Consider the following 15,755-nt stretch of genomic DNA (forward strand, 5'->3'; position numbering starts at 1 on the left):
ATGTTTGGCAGCATGAGTGAAGGAGGCTTTGTTGCGAAATAGGAAGCGGATTCTAGATTTAACTTTAGATTGGTGATTCTTAATGTGAGTCTGGAAGGAGAGTTTTTAAAGTTATTATCTCTAGCTGTAAGCCCCTTTTGAGTGATTCCAGATAATGAGTGAAGAGCCAGATGCATTCTGCAGGGGCAGGATTTCCTCCTTCCCATAGACATTTGAATTCCAAAAATACCTGTGGATTGGATTGCCACAACATTAACCACACGTTTAGCCTATCCATCAAAATATGCAGATAATGGTGAATGTAGCCTAGTCGTCGAAACATTGGCTGTAGATGCCGTCTGACCTTAGCAATGACCTGCTGTATGAGATGTTGACTAGCCACCTCCTAGTACTAGACTGTCTTATCTGGTCTGTCATCTCAGTCAGACAGTGTAGTAAAGGGATGAGGGGAAACCAGTCCAGGCCACCAGGCATGCTTGGTTGTGAGGGGTGGAGAGGCTCATTGTTACTAACGTCCTGTTGTGCAGTTTGGCCACAACTGAAATAGTCTGGGGCAAGGGTCCTAACTTCCGACCCCCCCCCCCCCCCCCCCCCCCCCCCCGGCACTGCCAGAGGAAGATGTAGCCTAGCCTTCACACTGTTTGAATGCTTCTTGACTTCAATTAGCAATAGGACCTACTTCCTCAGGCTTAGCTTATTTTTGGTACCATGGCATTTCTGATGAAAAGTGAACTTATATGCCATCTAAAGTTAAAGAGCAGTGCAGTGTGCACCACCCATAACATCTCTAGGCCTAGGTGACATCATGCCATGATCAATTAGGGTGACTTACACATACTATAGGCTTTAGTGTTTATATTCATATTAGTGGTTGAATGTTGGGGAACATTGCACTTTGATGTTCTTCTTAGAATTCTACACCCACAGTCTCTGTAGAGCCTCTGTATTCTGTTCCAATGTGTGAGTCCCCAGAGGGCCACAGTTTAAATGAATACCTGACTATTTGAATATCATTAACATGCACCATATTCAAAGAGCATAGGCGACACTAAATGGATGTCAAGTAGCCAATTATCTCTGCTACTGATACTGAGGTACCAAGGTTGTAAAGACGAGCAGACATGGTTATTCATTTGAATGAGACTTTACTTTCAAGATAAACTTCTAGGCCTATGTTCTAGATAGGAGAGAAGTCATTTCACTCTCTTTGTCTCCCTCTTTACTTTTCTCATTGTACCTGGACTGACAATTTACATTTTCCTTGAAGATAAGCTTATCAGGGAGGGTGCTAAAACATTCAGTTAACCTATCCTTACTCTGTATTCAGACGATTCAGCATGTTTGTCCTGCAGTCTATGGGATCATTAGGATGCCACCCCACCAGTTAAACTGACCTAGCTAAGTATGTGGTTAACCAAAACAATATTAAGGCCTAGCCACAACAATGGTAAGGCCTAGTCAGTCTCAAGCTGCAATCCAGGAGGAAAGAGCTGAGCTGCCATCCACAACAAGATAACTTGTTCCCACTGTTTGGAAAGCACTGCGTACAACCAATCCAGCTGCTGCCCTGGCACGTACTGTACTGTACTGTACAGTACATCCAACAATGAGGTTCAGGCCTGGGGCAGACGTAGACATTTCTCAAGACTTGGTCTGGCCTACATGTACATCTCAGCATCCCTAAATAGTACACATTCAAAGTTTCACTACTACTGTTTATTAAAACTTGAACTCTCATGTTCAGACAAAGTATGAGGTGTTTGGGGTGTAGTAAGTGTGTGTTTGTAAGTGTGTGCAGTAGGCTGTAGATTAAGATCACTTTAGTCGTCAATTGTACACAAGGTCCAACTGAAATTTGACTTCTGCTCCCAACCTCTCCGAAAGACACACAGGTTGAAGAGTTTGCAGCAGGGTGCTGCCACACTGGACACCTGTGGAGCTGTTGTTGTGTGGGGGTTAAGTGACTTGCTCAAGGGAAGGGGACAATGGCAGACGATGGCATCTAGGATTCTAAATATATTGAGACAAATTAGACAGTAGCCTGTAGCAAAATAGAACTCAATCGATTGAACATTAAACGTATTTCAATATAATTAAAATAGGCCTATAGCCTACTGTTTATATTTTAATGCAGTCATCTAGGTTTTCATTTGAAGCATCTTTTTATGTCACTTGTTCATATCAATTGCGTAGACATTGGCAACTTTGTATTTGTAGTCAACGTTGTTCTGAAGTTATTAGCGATCACAGACCGATTAACCATGTGAGTCTGTTTCGTGGAGATCTTCTGTGTATAAAGTGACGCAGTAGGGCAAAAAAGCATCTAACGAAGCACTTAGCTGGTCTGAGGCAGGCTTTTTAGATTACGAGCGTTTTCAAGTGCAACTCAGAGATTTAACGATGCTCCTACGAAGGTTCTAACGATGAACTTAGCCTTAAGATGCTTTTGAGGCGTGTCATTTAAAGCTTAACAAAAAAAATATATAAATAAATATTTGGCCACAGAAGCTATTTCTTACCGATCTCTACATCTTCCATCCAAAAACAAATCCTGTGAAATGACGTCAACACATACGGGGAGAGTTTCTGGCTAGCTACAGTGGCTAGCCGCTGCGTGCATGACCAGAATTACATTTGACATTTTAGTCATTTAGCAGACGCTCTTATCCAGAGCGACTTACAGTTAGTGAGTGCATACATGTTTCTTTTTTTCATATTTTTTTTTCATACATGACACATCGATGAGAAAGAGGCGTAGTTGGACGTTTTTTCATGCACAAAGTCTACATTTTTAATTAGAGTGTGTACTATAGCCTACTTTACCATACTTTTGAATGTACTTCCAGTAAATTCAGTGAATGAAATGTAGGCCTACTCTCTGATCTAGGGCAGGGCTGCCCAACCCTCTTCCTGGAGATCTACCGTCCTGTGGGTTTTCAGTCCAACCCTAATTTAACACACCTGATTCTACTTATTAGCTGCTCAACAAGACCTTAACTAGCTGAATCAGATATGCTAAATTAGGGTTGGACTGAAAACCTACAGGACAGTAGATCTCCAGGAAGAGGGTTGGGCAGCCCTGATCTAGAGGAATATTACTTTGAAATACCTTACAACTGTCTTACCTCAACTATAAAATGAAGGATCTAAAGCCTAGAGCTGGGACAAAAAACAAAAATTACTGGAAAGTTTTTGTAGGACATTAGCCTACATTTACTGGTAGATTAATCAATTAGCCTACATGACTATCTAGCAACAATATCATATTTAGAGTTAGCAATCTATTAAGTGTTTTGAGTTCCCACTTCCTCAGGTGGTGAATATTATACTCCAATATGCACAAAGATGTCAACAAATTCTCTGACGAGCCAAAAATAAATCTGATCATTCTGGATCCTATTTTGACAGGTTGCACATCAAAATATCAAAATTGCATTTCCTGGATGTTATATGAAATGGCTTGGCACTGGAAAACATTTTCTAGAGCCCTGCCACTAATGTAAATTAACTGTCCATTAAAACATTTTATCGCACAAAGTAGTTAAATTTATCGCAATATTACTTTTTTTCATATCGGCCAGCTCTAGCACCTCCCCAAAAATGATTTCTCGTAATTTATCGCTGATTTATTGTTAGTGCAATTTTTTGGGTCAATTTATTGCAGTGGATTTTTGTCCATATCACCCAGCTCTACTAGAACCCGACAAAAGGAATGCACTCACTCGTTCACGCTCACACACAGTTGTCTTTGACCATGGTATCTGCCAATTAGGCTGAAGGTCACTGGGAGTTGCATGCTGAACAGCCAATAACAGCCAAGGTTACTAACTGCCAGGGGGAGAGAGACAGAGGTTAGGCTATGTCTGCATTTTCAAAATGGTATTATTTCAATCAGACATCAGGGCACATGCATGCACCCAATCCCCTTGCTCAGTTCTGTGTGTATACTGTGTGCATGCGTACACAGTTGTCTGTCTTCCCCTGACTGGGTGAAGAGTCATGGCCCCAGAGTGTAGCTCAGTGGGACTGCTGGCATGTGGCTGAAGAATCCCTGCCCTTTAAAACAGAGTGGGGGAACAGAACGGAGAGAAAAGAAAAACAAGACTGGTTGGAAGTGGATGAGGAATGACATGCTGCCTGACACAAACAAAAACAGACAGGGGACGGAGAGAAAAGGGGAAGGAGGGAGGACCAATCACAAAACCCCATCTCTCGCTCTCTTTTTTTACTACTTCCACCCTCTCACTCTCTCTCTTTCCTCCTTCTCTCCTTGCTGTTGTTGAAGAGAGGAGACCGACAAGGACAGAACCATGAACCCGGACACGGGTAAAAAAAAACCTGTTTATACTCTTATGGCTTTAGAGTAGTTGTGGCCTGCAGCATGCTTAATGCCTCTATGTGTATTTGCCTGCTCATACACATGATTTACGTTCTCCTTTTTCTCACCCACCCACACCATCCCCCTGTAGGGCTCATTATAAGTCTGTTATGCCGCTGGTGGTAGTTGTTGTACATGATTTATTAATGCCTGTATTCATCCAGTTTTAATGTCATGGGTCCAGGTGTCACTTTTAGTTCAGTGTGGTTATTTACACTTAACTGCCTGGTGTAAAAGTTGACAGGTCAGAATGGTTATAGTGCGACTGATTGAAACCCAGTTAGGTTCTTTCCAAGATTTTAGATGGGTGATATGAACTGAACAGCTGTTGCTTGCTTAGGCTGCCTCCATCTCTATAGACTTGAGAGAGAATATAGTATACAGCTGCTTTCACTAATTTGATTAGTTTAATTGATTGGTGGTTGAAGGGTCTGAGTTGTCCTCTTGCCCTCTCAGGATGTTCTCAGTATAATTAGTGGGCCAGGGACCTCATTTATAAATGTTGCGTGAGTACAAAACAGACAGCGTACGCATTGTCTAGTGGTTGAAGTATTGCAAGCAGGCAAGTAGCCTAAGTATTTTGTTCAAATGGGGGCTATGAGACACTTATTCATAAAAACAAGATCCAGCTATTTGGTGTTAGTGAGAGAAGCAAAAAATTTGACATAGGAATCTGTTGTTTTCATAACCATTGCAGAATATATTCCTCACATTTCTGGCCGTGATGGGTTAGTATCTCGAAGTAGCCAATACAACAAATGACCATGCTCATCTCATTTAATTGGGCCTAGTATCTTAGTAAATAGGCTATGTATTTCAAGTTTTGCTGTATGCCATAGGCAGCCGGTCTGTAGTCAACAGTCAAATTTCAGGTTAACATGGAGACAGTTGATGTTTTACTTTGAAGTATTACTTTGACAATGTTTCAGAATTTGTGGGCAGTCCAGCATATTAGGTTGGGGGGAAAGTCAATGCAAAACATTGTTGAATTCAAACGTTATGCTGACAGGTCCACAACAATTTGACTGATCACCACGATTCAGTCTTATGTTGCAAAATTTGAAGTGATGTTTTTTACATTGGATAAAAGTAGAGACTCAGAACTAAAAAAAATTATATTATACACTGCAGTTGGGGAACATTGGGAAAGTAATTCGGTGCAGTGAAATGGTTACTTGCATATTTGCGTTGTAGTAATATCAAAAATAAAGTGTCCAGATAAAAATATTTAATACATATTTAATTATTAGATGATGCTTACCCATACACACTTGTCTAAATTGTTGGGTCATGTGAAAGAAGTGCTGTAACCACCCCCCAGCCACATCTTGCTAAGTGGATGGGTCACTTTTATCTAGACACATGTTCATGAAATACAATAGATGGCCGTAATCAACCCCAGACACACCTGGCTAACTTGATGGGTCATGTAATCATCTGGCAAAGTGGAGTCTTTTTTTGTAACAGTACGCTTTAAGGTGTGTTATGATGAGTTTCTCGGGTATCAAAGAATCAAGCAAGGATATACTTAGACACTTTGACAGTTAATGCAAATGTTTAATTATCGGTACCGGGTTAGAGACAACAATGGACAGAGCTTTGCCGTTAGCTGTTTCCAACTATCGAACAAAGATTCACTCTCCCTTATATATACCCTTGGTTATCTTCCTTTCACATACATCTGGAAACCATCATGGCACTCCCTTTCTCTGTTATTATTACCCTTTGCCCCAGGTCATTACATCCTGTCCATCAATCATACTACCCTAAACATCACTAATCTACTTTGACATAAGGAATGTAGACTTTCTGTCTCCTAACCACTTATCTAGTAACTCTAACCTGTTCCCCACGATACCATGACATCATCACACTATAAAAACATCATATCAATCCACTTTTTTTTTTTTAAATCTTGTGGTAAGATCACTTAACCCCCATAAATTAATCTAAAATACAATATTCCCCCACAGTAGTGTGTATATATATATATATATATATATATATATATATATATATATATATATATATATATATATATATATATATATATATATATATATACACACACACACACAGTGGGGGGAAAAAGTATTTAGTCAGCCACCAATTGTGCAAGTTCTCCCACTTAAAAAGATGAGAGAGGCCTGCAATTTTCATCATAGGTACACGTCAACTATGACAGACAAAATGAGAATTTTTTTCCCAGAAAATCACATTGTAGGATTTTTAATGAATTTATTTGCAAATTATGGTGGAAAATAAGTATTTGGTCACCTACAAACAAGCAAGATTTCTGGCTCTCACAGACCTGTAACTTCTTCTTAAAGAGGCTCCTCTGTCCTCCACTCGTTACCTGTATTAATGGCACCTGTTTGAATTTGTTATCAGTATAAAAGACACCTGTCCACAACCTCAAACAGTCACACTCCAAACTCCACTATGGCCAAGACCAAAGAGCTGTCAAGGACACCAGAAAGTAAATTGTAGACCTGCACCAGGCTGGGAAGACTGAATCTGCAATAGGTAAGCAGCTTGGTTTGAAGAAATCAACTGTGGGAGCAATTATTAGGAAATGGAAGACATACAAGACCACTGATAATCTCCCTCGATCTGGGGCTCCACGCAAGATCTCACCCCGTGGGGTCAAAATGATCACAAGAACGGTGAGCAAAAATCCCAGAACCACACGGGGGGACCTAGTGAATGACCTGCAGAGAGCTGGGACCAAAGTAACAAAGCCTACCATCAGTAACACACTACGCCGCCAGGGACTCAAATCCTGCAGTGCCAGACGTGTCCCTCTGCTTAAGCCAGTACATGTCCAGGCCCGTCTGAAGTTTGCTAGAGTGCATTTGGATGATCCAGAAGAGGATTGGGAGAATGTCAGATGAAACCAAAATAGAACTTTTTGGTAAAAACTCAACTCGTCGTGTTTGGAGGACAAAGAATGCTGAGTTGCATCCAAAGAACACCATACCTACTGTGAAGCATGGGGGTGGAAACATCATGCTTCGGGGCTGTTTTTCTGCAAAGGGACCAGGACGACTGATCCGTGTAAAGGAAAGAATGAATGGGGCCATGTATCGTGAGATTTTGAGTGAAAACCTCCTTCCATCAGCAAGGGCATTGAAGATGAAACGTGGCTGGGTCTTTCAGCATGACAATGATCCCAAAAACACCGCCCGGGCAACGAAGGAGTGGCTTCGTAAGAAGCATTTCAAGGTCCTGGAGTGGCCTAGCCAGTCTCCAGATCTCAACCCCATAAATCTTTGGAGGGAGTTGAAAGTCCGTGTTGCCCAGCGACAGCCCCAAAACATCACTGCTCTAGAGGAGATCTGCATGGAGGAATGGGCCAAAATACCAGCAACAGTGTGTGAAAACCTTGTGAAGACTTACAGAAAACGTTTGACCTGTGTCATTGCCAAGAAAGGGTATATAACCAAGTATTGAGAAACTTTTGTTATTGACCAAATACTTATTTTCCACCATAATTTCCAAATAAATTCATTAAAAATCCTACAATGTGATTTTCTGGAGAAAAAAAATTCTAATTTTGTCTGTCATAGTTGACGTGTACCTATGATGAAAATTACAGGCCTCTCTCATCTTTTTAAGTGGGAGATCTTGCACAATTGGTGGCTGACTAAATACTTTTTTCCCCCACTGTATCTTTGACTAGAAAACTGACCCATCATCTTATACATGCTACCAAGAAAAACATCCATCAACTAAATTGTGACCATCATGACATCATCCCCACAAATACAAAGATCCATGACACTTTGTATGGATATTATAATCTGAACACATGAATATAACAAAATATTCCCTGTCTTCATCATCCCTGCGCCATCAGATGAACCCTAAGCTTTTCACTGGTCACAAGGGGCTCTATCTGATCTACTAAGATAGTCATCTGTCCACATCTTCGATCCTGTAAATCTTAAAATCCACTTTATACATTTCCAATTTAACATTCCCCAATCAACATTATCAATGTACTCTAACCTGGAATAACACATATATCCTTTCTTTCCTTTCATTTATATTGACTGATACATCTCTATTCATACTCATAATACCTTCCTATATGTCTCTAATATTTCCCATAGCTTTATTTAAATTACCAATACCTTCCTAATCTTACTATCCAACATGTATCCCTCATATAATCACATATTCCCTCTTTATCTACTATAATAGCATCCAATACTATGTGATTATCACTTGCATATTCTGAGTAACATCTCAGACCCAATTCTTAAAAACCCATCATTGTTAAAAGATACAATGTTCAACTCCGACTTTGTTCTCCTAATATACCTGATATGACATACACATTATAACACTCTATTTTCACTCCCTGTTAAATCATCACATCCCTCAACTATTCCTGCTTTAAGAATTCAACCAAATTCAGATCATATGAAAATATCATAACCCCATGATAATAACCAATTAAGTACTTGCCTATCAACATAGATATTTACCACTCTAAACGTCCCTATCAATATCACCCACTACTTCAAATGTATATAATGACCAATATGCTAACATTAACCCAATTAATCAACATATTCATGATGTCATTCACAATCCTCACCTTAACTTCCATGTTTAAAACAGTATGATTCAACAATGTCCACTCAAAATAAATCATATAAATGTATCCTAAGACATTACCTTAATGTATTACTGTTTTAACCCATAATATCTATATAAAACATTTCTCAATTTAACAATCAATATCCTTCATTCTGAAAATAAAAATACTAATACATACCAATGATTTACTTAAAAATCCTTATTGATTCACTTTATCCATATCAATGAAAATTTAAACCCTCAACTTAATCACCCATTACAACTGCCCGAATGTATACTTATATTAACATACATTATAAACATCCATAATTGAATTATGACCTTCCTTATCCTGATAATAAATACAGATAATTATCTCAATGCATTCTTAATACTATTAATTTACCAGTGTATATACCTACTACCCAAATTATCAAATTTAGATAAATCCAATTTTATTATCAACACAGCTAAGCAACCCCTTTGTCTCCCCCGGCACTTAAATCTTCTTGCGTCTCTTCAATACGTTCTTCAGACATCTTCATATTTCAAAATGACTTGCCCATAACAATGTCACAACTACAATGTCTCATTCTATTCACCACCAACTCCACAACCTCATTGTCTTCTCCATTTGCCAACCATTATACCAACAACATGAGAAATTATATCCTTTGATATCTTCGATTGGTTGTTGTAGACTCCCGAGTGGCGCAGTGGTCTAAGGCACTGCATCGCAGTGCTAGCTGTGCCACTAGAGATCCTGGTTCGAATCCAGGCTCTGTCGTAGCCGGCCGCGACCGGGAGACCCATGGGGCGGCGCACAATTGGCCCAGCATCGTCCAGGGTAGGGGAGGGAATGGCCGGCAGGGATGTTGGTAGAGCATGGCGTTTGCAATGCCAGGGTTGTGGGTTCGATTCCCACGGGGGGCCAGTATGAAAAAATATATAATGTATGCACTCACTAACTGTAAGTCGCTCTGGATAAGAGCGTCTGCTAAATGACTAAAATGTAAATGTAGACCAGTTGCATGTAGAAGTGGTATTTTACAAAAACGTCTTCAACGCCTCTGATATTCATCTTCAGCCGGTTCATAGTTTGTTACTTTTATTTATTTATCTAGGTTCACACCATGCTAGGCCAAATGATCCCTACTATGCATCAAGACATAATCTGTATTTATCTCACTAGAAGACAAACACAACAGTTTAATTGATTTCATATCTAAACCAATAAATCCATATAAACATTCACCATATGACAGATTATTATGTTTTAACAATTATTCCTAATACCAATTTCTAATATACTTCCCCATTTCTATTCACATTGCTCTGTGTACCATGTCCTTCTTGCATCGCACCAATATTGAATTCAAGATTCACAGCTGCAATGACACACAGACATAGACACAAAAACAATGCTCCACAGTAAGGCTGAACGATTTTGGAAAATAATCTAATTGCGATTTTTTGCCCCCAATATTGCGATTGCGATTTAATATGCGATTTAATTTATTTATCCTTTTTCCCCTACAAAACATAATGAATGATTTAAATATGACCAACACAATAGTATATACATTTAGTGTGAAATGTTCTTTCCCATAGGCTGGGTCTATTTGTTAGAATTAAATTCAAACATGTATGACTTGAAATAAATGACATTTTTATTGAACTGCTCATTACAGAAACATCTGTGGCTTTGCCACTGTGCATTTAAATAATTTAAACAAAGGCATGAACTTTGTAAACACTGTGTGCAAAAGGTACAGTCTTAAAAAAAAAATTTTTTTAAATTGTATGTATCTTACTGCTCCCAAGTCAGTAACATTTCACACAACTGAAACAAGGAATTTGCTTTGAAAATATTTTGTAAAATCAAAGTAAATAAAGTTATAAATAAAAAATGAGAAATGCACTTTTAATTTAGACAAACTATTTTTTATAAACGATTTGAATATTATAATATAAAATAGATGAGCCTCACTTATCTCAAGTACACAACAATAACACACCACACAGACTAAAGTTCACTACGAGTATGGCACTGCCAGCCATACTTATCCAACAGTTCTGTTCTCAGTGGCTCACAGGTTTTTTGCTAAGAAAACCAGAATATTGACTTTTTCTGGCTTCAAGGCTGAGCGAGTGCAAGTCACAATATTCCCTCCTGTGCTAAAAAGACGCTCTGAGGGAGCGCTTGTAGCAGGTACACAAAGATACTTGCGTGCCATGGTGCACAACTGTGGGTAGCTGATCTTGTGCACCCTCCACCAAGCCAATGGATCATCTTCTCCATCAATGGTAGGAGTCATCAGGTAATTGTTTATCTCTGCCTCTGCGACATCTTCAAGATTTACAGGCAAAGAAGGAGAGGCTGAACTGGTCTTGAAAAAACTGCCAAGAGACCTCTTCGTCTTTTCCCCCAAGGACTGTGCACTTTGAGGCATCTGAACAGTTTCAGTACGAGACCTCTTCTCCTATTAGATGAAAACAACAGCCATTAGTTTTCCAGTTAGATTTTACAGAAAATTTTTGTTTTTGTGAAATACATAATTATTTACCCAATGATATGTACGTTGTGCCAAGTCTACTATCTCTGTCTTCAGACGAGTCTTGATAGCAGGGATGTTGTCTGTACTGATGTACTGTATTTTGAACCTAGGGTCCAGGAAACAGGCAACATCCAAAAGCTCCTGGATGTTTGGGTCTCCATATTTGTTATTGAGGTATGCTAGGACTTTGGTTTTTATTGATTTAGTCAGGTCAGTGTCCTCAGCATCTTCAGCCAGGACTGATGTGGCAAAAAGGTGGAGAACTGGCTTGAGGTAGGAGATGCTTACATACTCCTCTCCAGAAAGAGCATCAGTAAACTCCAGTAGAGGATGCAGTGCCTTGTGAATCGACTCCAACACGTCAATATCCTGCCAGGTTGGGATAAGGGAGCGTGCATATCGATCTCCAGACAATACCTGAGAAATGGCTTTGGCCTGTTCAAGCACTCTGGCAATCATCATTTCTTTAGAACCCCATCTTGTTGGGCACTCCGTTATGAGGTTGTGCTCAGGGAGTTTGAGCTCTCTCTGTGCCTCCGTCAGGGCTGCTTTCTTCTTCCAACTGTGGGAAAAGTGCCCCACCAGCTTCCTGCACAGTGCTGTTGCCCTTGACACTCTGTCATCTTTGAGTGCATTTTCTAAAATAAATAAAAAGTAGTGTATTACACACAATTTGAGTTTTGATACAAGGCTCTCACTATTACACACTCAAATTAGCTGTAATTCTGAAATACACACATCCACAACACATCCTCTCTCTCTCTCTCAATTCAAAGGGTCTTTATTTGCATGTCAATTCTCTCTCTCTTTCTCTCTCTCTCTCTCTCATAAACACTAAAAAAACATGTAAAAAACAAAAACAAGAAAAGAAAAAAAATGCAGGTGGGCATTCCACCACAGACAGACATATGATATAAGCAAGTAAAATGAATTTACATATTAGAAAAGGAGTGGAAGTATGAATTTATTTAATCCCATCCGATTTATATAATATCATTTATATATATTTGTATATTCAGCTTTACTAATCGACGCATCTCTCTCTCTCGCACTCGCGCGCACACACACACACACACACACACAAACACACACACACACACACACACACACACACACACACACACACACACACACACACACGATAACTTACCAATGGCAAGATGTAATCTGTGGCCAAAACATTGGAGCCTCGTCCATTCATTAAGCCGCGCAGCAAGCACCATATTCGACGCGTTGTCCGTCGTGATGCAGACGTGATTCTCCTCGTGGAGATCCCAGCTGACAAGCCCTTCTCTCAGGCCGGCTGCAATATTTTCCCCTGTGTGATCGTCTGGGAAGTAGGTAGTTTGTAGGCAGCGAGCTCGGAGGTTGAAATCTTCATCAATAAAATGGACTGTAAGACTCTGGTACGGCTCAGCTGTGCGGCTTGACCACATATCAGTAGTGCTAGCAAAAAACTCCACCGTTTTAAGTTCCGCGGCGACTTTCTCTTTGCACTTTTTGTACAGCTCCGGTATGGCAGTCTGACTGAAGTATGTGCGGGAGGGTATACTGTAACGTTTATCAAGCGTATGTATTAATGCCATGAACCCAGGCTTGGTCACCGTGCTGAGAGGCATCATATCTTTGGCTATGAACTCGGTTATTGTCCGAGTGATTTCTCCGTGCCGTTTTGAATTACGTTCATACGGAGTGACACTTTCGAACATTTCTGTCAGTGATCCCTGTCTTGAGGTATTTGGCTTGTCTCGCGCACTGATGCTCGGCATTTTGGTCATACAACTGTCATGCATTGATTTGTGGTATTTTTTTAAGTGCTGAAACAGGTTTGTAGTGTTACCCCGTGAAGTAGCAATCGGAGCACGGCATGCTCTGCACAACACCTGACGCTGCTCAGCATCTTCTTTTTTAAAACCAAAATAGTTCCACACCACCGACGTGCTGTTCCTCTTCGATATTAAAGTATCAGCTGTGTCAGTTTCTGACTGTTCCGTCGAGCAAGAGGCCATTGCGCTGGACAGCATGAAAAGTCGCGTCACGTGACCACCTCAAATCGCGCACGTTGCGATTAGAAAATCGCGTTCAGTCAAATCGCGATATTATCGCGAATGCAATTAATCGTTCAGCCCTACTCCACAGTGACAATTCCATCTTCCTCCTATGATATTTTTAACACTCCTACATTGGGACAAATATATGCACAAATCTCTCTTCTACTTTCCCTTCCTTGAGGTAGCCCGTAACAACTAGTACTAACCACCACCTAGATTCTGTCCAGCTCTTACTTCTTTAATCCTCTACTGCCACACAGTCTCTCATGCACATAAAAAGCACAGATTTTCCTATTAGTTCTGGCCCAGAAGCCTTCACCTTTTTTAAAGAAAACTTCATAACATTGTTAGTTGAGACACAGTATGCTACTTTACACAGTACTTATCAGTCAGTAATAACCTTGATTAGGAAGTGCACATTCTTGCATCTTATTGTCACTAGTTTCATAGACATGCTTCCTCTACATCATGCCTTATACCACAAATACATTTCCCCTAAAACATTTAATCTGACCCATAACACATTAATTACTACTGCTCAAATTCTTACTATGATTTTCAATTGTACCAATAAATAATCTTACCATCATTACTACCCCCTTATTTGAACACGAGTCACAACGTGATTCATGCTTTCAAAAACAAAACACCAACGTTGTTTATTAAATCATAATAAAATGACAACATTGGATAATACCACAATTTACTTCTATCCCGTAAAGTAATCCAAGATTAGTACAACTAACTAGCAACAGGTATCCCTCATTCAGGATAGCTCCCTCTCTCTTTATCTACTATATATTATTACCAAATTATAAACTTCTTCACAATTATCCTAATCATAACTAACCCTCAGTTCATCATGCCTCCAGGATTTACAGTGCGGGTGATCAAGTCACACTATAAAGCCAGGACAGATTGCAGCGGTCATTGAAATCATTAAATGAATTGTTCCATCCTATAGTATACTAAACATTACCAATATTCAAAACATCTCATAAATGTTATGTACCCCAAGTGTACATTAAATCCTCATGACATTTATTCTCATAAGAAATCATGTACATTGGGGAGAACAAGTATTTGATAGACTGCTGATTTTGCAGGTTTTCCTACTTACAAAGCATGTAGAGGTCTGTAATTTCTATCATAGGTACACTTCAACTGTGAGAGACGGAATCTAAAACGAAAATCCAGAAAATCACATTGTATGATTTTTAAGTAATTCATTTGCATTTTATTGCATGACATAAGTATTTCATACATCAGAAAAGCAGAACTTAATATTTGGTACAGAAACCTTTGTTTGCAATTACAGAGATCATACGTTTCCTGTAGGTCTTGACCAGGTTTGCACACACTGCAGCAGGGATTTTGGCCCACTCCTCCATACAGACCTTCTCCAGATCCTTCAGGTTTCGGGGCTGTCGCTGGGCAATACGGACTTTCAGCTCGCTCCAAAGATTTTCTATTGGGTTCAGGTCTGGAGACTGGCTAGGCCACTCCAGGACCTTGAGATGCTTCTTACTCCTTAGTTGCCCTGGCTGTGTGTTTCGGGTCGTTGTCATGCTGGAAGACCCAGCCACGACCCATCTTCAATGCTCTTACGGAGGGAAGGAGGTTGTTGGCCAAGATCTCGCGATACATGGCCCCATCCATCCTCCCCTCAATACGGTGCAGTCGTCCTGTCCCCTTTGCAGAAAAGCATCCCCAAAGAATGATGTTTCCACCTCCATGCTTCACGGTTGGGATGGTGTTCTTGGGGTTGTACTCATCCTTCTTCTTCCTCCAAACACGGCGTGTGGAGTTTAGACCAAAAAGCTATATTTTTGTCTCATCAGACCACACGACCTTCTCCCATTCCTCCTCTGGATCATCCAGATGGTCATTGGCAAACTTCAGACGGGCCTGGACATGCGCTGGCTTGAGCAGGGGGACCTTGCGTGCGCTGCAGGATTTCAATCCATGACGGCGTAGTGTGTTACTAATGGTTTTCTTTGAGACTGTGGTCCCAGCTCTCTTCAGGTCATTGACCAGGTCCTGCCGTGTAGTTCTGGGCTGATCCCTTACCTTCCTCATGATCATTGATGCCCCACGAGGTGAGATCTTGCATGGAGCCCCAGACCGAGGGTGATTGACCGTCATCTTGAACTATTTCCATTTTCTAATAATTGCGCCAAC

At 40.3% G+C, this 15,755-nt stretch overlaps 2 protein-coding genes across 3 annotated transcripts in view; one reads left to right on the forward strand and one right to left on the reverse strand.

Moving 5' to 3' along the window:
* The window catches only part of LOC311139364 (sperm acrosome membrane-associated protein 6-like), a gene marked incomplete at its 5' end in the record, with an annotated part of 1,014,348 nt that overhangs the window by 420,410 nt on the left and 578,183 nt on the right, over positions 1–15,755 (reverse strand). The window lies entirely within an intron of this gene.
* The window catches only part of LOC311140412 (hormone-sensitive lipase-like), a 52,917-nt gene that overhangs the window by 1,975 nt on the left and 35,187 nt on the right, over positions 1–15,755 (forward strand). The window contains exon 2 of one of the 2 annotated variants that reach the window (XM_084175453.1): positions 4,286–4,326. The exons of the other annotated variant lie outside the window; for it this stretch is intronic. Within the exon in view, the coding sequence (XP_084031579.1) occupies positions 4,311–4,326 (16 nt within the window). The 5' untranslated portion in view covers positions 4,286–4,310. The remainder of the gene's footprint in view (positions 1–4,285; positions 4,327–15,755) is intronic. 2 annotated transcript variants of the gene reach the window in all.

Source organism: Coregonus lavaretus, assembly GCF_964263955.1.
Source record: "Coregonus lavaretus genome assembly, chromosome: 13".
Taxonomy (NCBI): Eukaryota; Metazoa; Chordata; class Actinopteri; order Salmoniformes; family Salmonidae; genus Coregonus; species Coregonus lavaretus.